The 9,113-nt window shown below is 63.2% G+C and overlaps 1 protein-coding gene across 1 annotated transcript; it reads left to right on the forward strand.

Annotated features, from left to right (window-relative positions):
- The first annotated feature begins 6,130 nt into the window (after positions 1–6,130).
- On the forward strand, positions 6,131–7,588 carry GPX1 (glutathione peroxidase 1). Its single transcript, XM_073642811.1, has 2 exons — positions 6,131–6,387; positions 7,017–7,588. Exons 1-2 carry the CDS (start codon positions 6,169–6,171, stop codon positions 7,380–7,382), a joined length of 585 nt encoding a protein of 194 aa, XP_073498912.1. The 5' UTR covers positions 6,131–6,168; the 3' UTR covers positions 7,383–7,588.
- The last annotated feature ends 1,525 nt before the right edge of the window (positions 7,589–9,113 follow it).

Raw genomic sequence — 9,113 nt, forward strand, 5'->3', positions numbered from 1 at the left:
TCGTGAGGACGGCGCTCGTGAGGACGGGGTCTGTGGGGTCGGCGCTCGTGGGGACGGTGTGCGTCTAGACGGTGTCTGTGGGGCCGGCGCTCATGGGGACGGTGTGCATCTAGACGGTGTCTGTGAGGACGGCGTCTGTGGGGCCGGCGCTCGTGGGGACGGCGTCTGTGGGGCCGTCGCTCGTGAGGACGGCGTCTGTGGGGCCGTCGCTCGTGAGGACGGCGTCTGTGGGGCCGTCGCTCGTGGGGACGGCGTCTGTGGGGCCGTCGCTCGTGGGGACGGCGTCTGTGGGGCCGTCGCTCGTGGGGACGGGGTCTGTGGGGCCGTCGCTCGTGGGGACGGGGTCTGTGGGGCCGGCGCTCGTGAGGACGGGGTCTGTGGGGCCGGCGCTCGTGAGGACGGGGTCTGTGGGGCCGGCGCTCGTGAGGACGGCGTCTGTGGGGCCGTCGCTCGTGGGGACGGCGTCTGTGGGGCCGTCGCTCGTGGGGACGGCGTCTGTGGGGCCGTCGCTCGTGGGGACGGCGTCTGTGGGGCCGTCGCTCGTGGGGACGGCGTCTGTGGGGCCGTCGCTCGTGGGGACGGGGTCTGTGGGGCCGTCGCTCGTGGGGACGGGGTCTGTGGGGCCGTCGCTCGTGGGGTCGTCGCTCGTGGGGACGGCGTCTGTGGGGCCGGCGCTCGTGAGGACGGAGTCTGTGGGGCCGGCGCTCGTGGGGACGGGGTCTGTGGGGCCGGCGCTCGTGGGGACGGGGTCTGTGGGGCCGGCGCTCGTGGGGACGGGGTCTGTGGGGCCGGCGCTCGTGGGGACGGGGTCTGTGGGGCCGGCGCTCGTGGGGACGGGGTCTGTGGGGCCGTCGCTCGTGGGGACGGGGTCTGTGGGGCCGTCGCTCGTGGGGACGGGGTCTGTGGGGCCGGCGCTCGTGGGGACGGGGTCTGTGGGGCTAGCGCTCGTGAGGACGGGGTCTGTGGGGACGGCATCTGTGGGGCCGGCGTGCGTCTAGACGAGGTCTGTGGGGCCGGCGCTCGTGAGGACGGGGTCTGTGGGGCCGGCGCTCGTGGGGACGGGGTCTGTGGGGCCGGCGCTCGTGAGGACGGGGTCTGTGGGGCCGGCGCTCGTGAGGACGGCGTCTGTGGGGCCGTCGCTCGTGGGGACGGGGTCTGTGGGGCCGGCGCTCGTGAGGACGGCGTCTGTGGGGCCGTCGCTCGTGGGGACGGGGTCTGTGGGGCCGTCGCTCGTGGGGACGGGGTCTGTGGGGCCGTCGCTCGTGGGGACGGGGTCTGTGGGGCCGTCGCTCGTGGGGACGGGGTCTGTGGGGCCGTCGCTCGTGGGGACGGGGTCTGTGGGGCCGTCGCTCGTGGGGACGGGGTCTGTGGGGCCGTCGCTCGTGGGGACGGGGTCTGTGGGGCCGTCGCTCGTGGGGACGGGGTCTGTGGGGACGGCGTCTGTGGGGCCGTCGCTCGTGGGGACGGCGTCTGTGGGGCCGTCGCTCGTGGGGACGGCGTCTGTGGGGCCGTCGCTCGTGGGGACGGCGTCTGTGGGGCCGTCGCTCGTGGGGACGGCGTCTGTGGGGCCGTCGCTCGTGGGGACGGCGTCTGTGGGGCCGTCGCTCGTGGGGACGGCGTCTGTGGGGCCGGCGCTCGTGGTGACGGCGTCTGTGGGGACGGCATTCGTGGGGACGGCGTCTGTGGGGCCGGCGCTCGTGACGGTGTCTGTGGGGACGGGGTCTGTGGGGCCGGCGCTCGTGGGGACGGGGTCTGTGGGGCCGGCGCTCGTGGGGACGGGGTCTGTGGGGCCGGCGCTCGTGGGGACGGGGTCTGTGGGGCCGGCGCTCGTGGGGACGGGGTCTGTGGGGACGGGGTCTCTGGGGCCGGCGCTCGTGAGGACGGGGTCTGTGGGGCCGGCGCTCGTGGGGACGGTGTCTGTGGGGGACGGCGTCTGTGGGGCCGGCGCTCGTGGGGACGGGGTCTGTGGGGACAGGGTCTGTGGGGACGGCGCTCGTGAGGACGGGGTCTGTGGGGACGGGGTCTGTGAGGCCGGCGCTCGTGGGGACGGCGTCTGTGGGGACGGCGTCTGTGGGGCCGTCGCTCGTGGGGACGGCGTCTGTGGGGCCGTCGCTCGTGGGGACGGCGTCTGTGGGGCCGTCGCTCGTGGGGACGGCGTCTGTGAGGCCGGCGCTCGTGGGGACGGCGTCTGTGAGGCCGGCGCTCGTGGGGCCGGCGTCTGTGGGGCCGGCGTCTGTGGGGCCGGCGCTCGTGGGGACCGGGGTCTGTGGGGCCGGCGCTCGTGGGGACCGGGGTCTGTGGGGCCGGCGCTCGTGGGGACCGGGGTCTGTGGGGCCGGCGCTCGTGGGGACCGGGGTCTGTGGGGACGGGGTCTGTGGGGACGGGGTCTGTGGGGATGGGGTCTGTGGGGCCGGCGCTCGTGAGGACGGGGTCTGTGGGGACGGTGTCTGTGGGGACGGCGCTCGTGGGGCCGGCGCTCGTGGGGACGGCGTCTGTGGGGCCGGCGCTCGTGGGGACGGGGTCTGTGGGGACGGGGTCTGTGGGGACGGGGTCTGTGGGGACGGGGTCTGTGGGGCCGGCGCTCGTGAGGACGGGGTCTGTGGGGCCGGCGCTCTTGGGGACGGCGTCTGTGGGGCCGGCGCTCGTGGGGACGGCGTCTGTGGGGCCGGCGCTCGTGGGGACGGCGTCTGTGAGGCCGGCGCTCGTGGGGACGGCGTCTGTGAGGCCGGCGCTCGTGGGGACAGCTTCTGTGGGGACGGTGTGCGTCTAGACCAGGGGTCTCAAACACACGGCCCGCATGCGGCCCCTGAGGCTGCTTTATGCGGCCCGCAGGCACAGACCCCTTGACGATCCCGACCTGGTCCAGGAGGAGCCGCCGACAGCAGCACTGCATTGCCGCACAGAGACTGTTTCCCAGCACTGCATTTCCAATGCCAGCCGCCGGCCAATCAGAGGCCAGCAGCTGATATCTGCGTGTCGGCGCAGCGAGTATGACGTCATTGCCATACGCAGCTATCAGCTGCTGGCCTCTGATTGGCCGGCGGCTGACATTGAAAATGCAGTGCTGGGAGACAGTCTCTGTGCGGCAATGCAGCGCTGCTGTCGGCGGCTCCTCCTGGACCAGGTCGGGATCGTCAAGGGGTCGGACTCTGTGGTGCCTGCGGGCCACATCTGCAGGAAGGACGCCGAGGGAATGGAGGACAGGTGAGAATCATCTTTTTTTTTTTTCTATTTTATGTGTGTGAAGAACAGGGGGCACATAGCCACAAGAGGGGACCTGGATGGGGCACATAGCCACAAGATGGGGACCTGGATGGGGCACATAGCCACAAGATGGGGACCTGGATGGGGCACATAGCCACAAGAGGGGACCTGGATGGGGCACATAGCCACAAGAGGGGACCTGGATGGGGCACATAGCCACAAGATGGGGACCTGGATGGGGCACATAGCCACAAGAGGGGACCTGGATGGGGCACATAGCCACAAGAGGGGACCTGGATGGGGCACATAGCCACAAGATGGGGACCTGGATGGGGCACATAGCCACAAGAGGGGACCTGGATGGGGCACATAGCCACAAGAGGGGACCTGGATGGGGCACATAGCCACAAGATGGGGACCGGGATGGGGCACATAGCCACAAGATGGGGACCTGGATGGGGCACATAGCCACAAGATGGGGACCGGGATGGGGCACATAGCCACAAGATGGGGACCTGGATGGGGCACATAGCCACAAGAGGGGACCTGGATGGGGCACATAGCCACAGGATGGGGACCTGGATGGGGCACATAGCCACAGGATGGGGACCTGGATGGGGCACATAGCCACAGGATGGGGACCTGGATGGGGCACATAGCCACAGGATGGGGACCTGGATGGGGCACATAGCCACAGGATGGGGACCTGGATGGGGCACATAGCCACAGGATGGGGACCTGGATGGGGCACATAGCCACAGGATGGGGACCTGGATGGGGCACATAGCCACAGGATGGGGACCTGGATGGGGCACATAGCCACAGGATGGGGACCTGGATGGGGCACATAGCCACAGGATGGGGACCTGGATGGGGCACATAGCCACAGGATGGGGACCTGGATGGGGCACATAGCCACAGGATGGGGACCTGGATGGGGCACATAGCCACAGGATGGGGACCTGGATGGGGCACATAGCCACAGGATGGGGACCTGGATGGGGCACATAGCCACAGGATGGGGACCTGGATGGGGCACATAGCCACAAGAGGGGACCTGGATGGGGCACATAGCCACAAGATGGGGACCTGGATGGGGCACATAGCCACAAGATGGGGACCTGGATGGGGCACATAGCCACAAGATGGGGACCTGGATGGGGCACATAGCCACAAGATGGGGACCTGGATGGGGCACATAGCCACAAGATGGGGACCTGGATGGGGCACATAGCCACAAGATGGGGACCTGGATGGGGCACATAGCCACAAGATGGGGACCTGGATGGGGCACATAGCCACAAGATGGGGACCTGGATGGGGCACATAGCCACAAGATGGGGACCTGGATGGGGCACATAGCCACAAGATGGGGACCTGGATGGGGCACATAGCCACAAGATGGGGACCTGGATGGGGCACATAGCCACAAGATGGGGACCTGGATGGGGCACATAGCCACAAGATGGGGACCTGGATGGGGCACATAGCCACAAGATGGGGACCTGGATGGGGCACATAGCCACAAGATGGGGACCTGGATGGGGCACATAGCCACAAGATGGGGACCTGGATGGGGCACATAGCCACAAGATGGGGACCTGGATGGGGCACATAGCCACAGGATGGGGACCTGGATGGGGCACATAGCCACAAGATGGGGACCTGGATGGGGCACATAGCCACAGGATGGGGACCTGGATGGGGCACATAGTCACAGGATGGGGACCTGGATGGGGCACATAGTCACAGGATGGGGACCTGGATGGGGCACATAGCCACAAGATGAGGACCTGGATGGGGCACATAGCCACAAGATGAGGACCTGGATGGGGCACATAGCCACAAGATGAGGACCTGGATGGGGCACATAGCCACAAGATGGGGATCTGGATGGGGCACAGAGCCTCAAGATGGAGACCTGGATGGGGCAAATAGCCACAGGATGGAGACCTGGATGGGGCACATTACTACAAGATGTTTTCCATTATTACTATATGATGCCAATTGTAAGACAATATTACTGTATGTGGCCAATTGGGGGAAACAAAATTGTAAAAATCAAAAAAATAAAAATAAAGCATGAAAAAATATTGGGCACTAAAAATGCTGTTTTATATGTAAACTAAAGTAAACACAAAAAAGTGCACGTTTATTATCGCCACATCCATAACGACCCAAGCCATAAAAAAATAAACACGCAAAAATGTTCAAAAGGTGTATACAAAAAAAAATGGTATCACTAAAAATGTCACATTGAACAAAGAATGCGGCCCCCCAAATTCAAATTTTTTCCATGTGCGGCCCATATACCCAGCCGAGTTTGAGACCCCTGGTCTAGACGGCGTCTGTGGGGAAGGCGCTCGTGGGGACGGCGCCTGTGGGGACGGTGTCTGTGGGGCCGGCGTGCGTCTAGACGGGGTCTGTGGGGACGGTGTCCGTGGCGTCTCCCAGGAGCTTTCCTGGTTCTGGCTTCTAGTTGTCGCCTCCTCCTATAACTAAGGACCTGATGCAATGTCGGCAGGGCGCGGTCCTCGCAGAACGTTCTCCCGCTGAGAACTCCGCTCCCGGCGTATAAGGAGCCGGTGCAGCTGTCTCTGGCATCCTGGGAGCGGCTCACGGTACAGCAGTGACCAGCGCCGTCCACCGGGGCTCCTGTGTGTGACCCAGACAGACGGCGCCCCCTCACTATCAGCGCAGGCCTGGGCTTCATTCACTGACAGCAAGCCGAGCTCCTGAGCAGCCCCGCGCCCTCACTGTGAGGCGCTGACTGAGCTGCCGGTCAGTGGGTGCGTCTGACTCCTCCCACTTTACATGAACAGTTCCTCCGCTGTTATTGGTTGATGATTGTGTCGAACTCCACCCCATTACACAGCGCTGTGATGTGATTGGAGGATCAGTGATAGTGGATGTGTCCGTCTGTATAAGTGGCGGCTCTCCCGCCTTCTCGCACACTCCTTCGCCATGTCTCTTCGCACTGTGTATGAGTTCTCTGCGCGGCTCCTGTCCGGGGAGCTGGTGTGCTTCTCCCGGTACCGGGGGCAGGTGCTGCTCATCGAGAATGTGGCGTCTCTCTGAGGGACGACTGTCCGGGACTACACGCAGATGAACGGGCTGCAGTCAGAGTACGGCGCCCGCGGGCTGCAGGTCCTGGGCTTTCCCTGCAACCAGTTCGGACATCAGGTGAGAAGACAACGAGGACTGCGTCCCCTGGCCAGACCCCCCCCCCTCTCCTGCCCAGACCCCCCCCCCCCTCCTGCCCAGACCCCCCCCCACCCCTTCCTCCTGCCCAGACCCCCCCCCCACCCCTTCCTCCTGCCCAGACCCCCCCCCCCACCCCTTCCTCCTGCCCAGACCCCCCCCCCCACCCCTTCCTCCTGCCCAGACCCCCCCCCCACCCCTTCCTCCTGCCCAGACCCCCCCCCCACCCCTTCCTCCTGCCCAGACCCCCCCCCACCCCTTCCTCCTGCCCAGACCCCCCCCCCACCCCTTCCTCCTGCCCAGACCCCCCCACACACCCCTTCCTCCTGCCCAGACCCCCCCCCCCACCCCTTCCTCCTGCCGAGACCCCCCCCCCACACACACACACACACACACACACACACACACACACCCCTTCCTCCTGCCCAGACAGCCTGCAGAGCGTGGAGTTATAGGGTGTAATGTACAGTGTGGGGGTCATATACAATATAGTATAGGGGTTGCGAATGTATAGTGTGGGGGTCTCGTATGTATAGTGTGGGGGTCGACTGCTGATCACTGCTCCGGTCGGGGGTCTCCGCTCACCACCTCGTGTCCTTTCTTCCCCGCAGGAGAATACCAGTAACCAGGAGATCCTGCGCTCTCTGCGCTTTGTGCGCCCGGGGGGAGGTTTTGAGCCGAACTTTGCACTGTTTGAGAAGTGCGATGTGAATGGAGAGAAGGAGCTGCCCCTCTTCACCTTCCTGAAGACGCAGCTGCCCTACCCCAGTGATGACCCGGTGTCTCTCATGGGGGACCCCCGTAGTATCATCTGGTCGCCGGTGCGCAGAAACGACGTCTCCTGGAACTTCGAGAAGTTCCTGATCGGAGCGGATGGGGTCCCGTATAAGAGATATGGTCGCCGCTATGAGACCGCCAACGTCCGCGACGACATTGAGAGGCTGCTGAAGGACGTTCACCGGGACGAGAAGATGTAACGTGACCACCGCCGATCCTGCGCTTTCTTTTGCTCTGATTCTTCAGCGGTTGCTGCCGCCGTCATCGTACTGTCATGTATGACGCTTCTTCTCTAAATCCCTGCAGAGTTGGAGCTGATGGACCTGGGGATGGCCGGTGGGGAGGCAGATGGCTGCGGAGGATACGGACGGGAAATGTGCCCCAATAAAAAGAATTCTCAACACGTCTCCATTGTGACGACTGAATTTGTTCCTCGTCCCTCTATTGCCGGCCTGGTATTTGGCACAGCTGCGATCTGATGTGACCTTGCTCTCTAGTTGCCTCCAGAGCTGCATTTACAGTTCTGCTACTTTTCATGGAGTTAACACTTTCATATCTCTTGCTGTGGTGGGGCGTGTAGGGTCTCGGATATAGGTGACCTTCTCTTGTCACCATCACCCTCCGTCCTGCAGATGGCTGTGGTGGCTGCACATTGCTGTGGGTGTGTACGGGGTGAGGGGAACATCGTCCTGTCATATCACTCATCAGGGCCTCATGCTGCTTATCCTCGCCATGCAGGGGCCACGTGAGGGCGAGCAGGGCCCCTGACAGGCGCACAGGGTCTGATGAGACTGGAGCTGAGAGGGTTAAGGTCAGAGCAGGTTGGGAATTTCCTGCTGCTTCTGATCACCATGACTCTGCACCGATCTAACAGGCAGCACCACCCTCTGCTGAGTCACTTGATAAGCGGAGTACGAGCTGCCGGGAGGGGGAGGGGACGTGACCACTGCGCTCAGTCCTGAGTGATTGCTGCATTCTCTTGCGTTCAGCTGCTGTTGACAGATCTTTTCTCTTTCGTGAGACTGTATGCTGCCGCTGCGGAGCCGCCATCGCCCCAGCTACCTGCGTGACTCATGATGGGACAAGGGGGCAGTGACTGCTATAATCCTGCCCTTATACTAGTGACTACACATCTCTGACACTATGGGCGTCCATCAGCTTGCCCACTCTTACAGGATCTGGGACTTTACACCACAGGTGCAACTGTAGGATTTTATTATGTGGATGTAGAAAACTAAGCTGAATAGAACGAGTAACAGAAAGGGGGGATGTCGGCAACGGCCCTCAGTCCAGACTAATGGCCCCCGGGTCCTCCTGGAACGCCGTATTCATCCTCCAGATCCAGTACCATTTCAGTCATCTGATCGTCACATGGTGCGGGCGCCGTGATGTCATCCGGCTCAGTGATGTCACGTGGTGCGGGCGCCGTGATGTCATCTGGCTCAGTGATGCCATCTTCTGGCGGTGTAGTGATGCCGTCTTCTGGCGGTGTAGTTTTGCCTGGTGTCAGGTTCAGGATGTCAATGTTCCAGTTGGGGTTCTGTGAGATTTCCGCCATCACCGGGGAGCTGGTGTCATCTACGTGTCACCGTATCAAACAATGAGAAAGTTAAACAATGTGCAGCCTTGTGTCTTGTCCCCCTGCCCCCAGAGCCGGACTGAACCATGGAACAAGGCGGTGGGGGGGGGGGGGGTTGGTCTCTCTAGACTGGGATGCCTGTAGAGATGACTGAATCTATTTGAACCTGTATCCGAATTTGCGGAATTCTCTCGATCTGGTGAATTCAAACAATTTTTGCTTTGCAAACTTCTAAATGCTCTGCCACTATTTACACACTGCAAAAGATGGTGTCCACCACAGGTCACATGACCAGGTGTTCTTACCCATAATGCCTTGCAGCCAATCAGGAGGATCTACCGTAGCCTGTATA

This window comes from Phyllobates terribilis, unplaced genomic scaffold, assembly GCF_046119375.1.
Source record: "Phyllobates terribilis strain yellow unplaced genomic scaffold, ASM4611937v1 Scaffold_8__6_contigs__length_399053987, whole genome shotgun sequence".
NCBI classification, from domain to species: Eukaryota; Metazoa; Chordata; class Amphibia; order Anura; family Dendrobatidae; genus Phyllobates; species Phyllobates terribilis.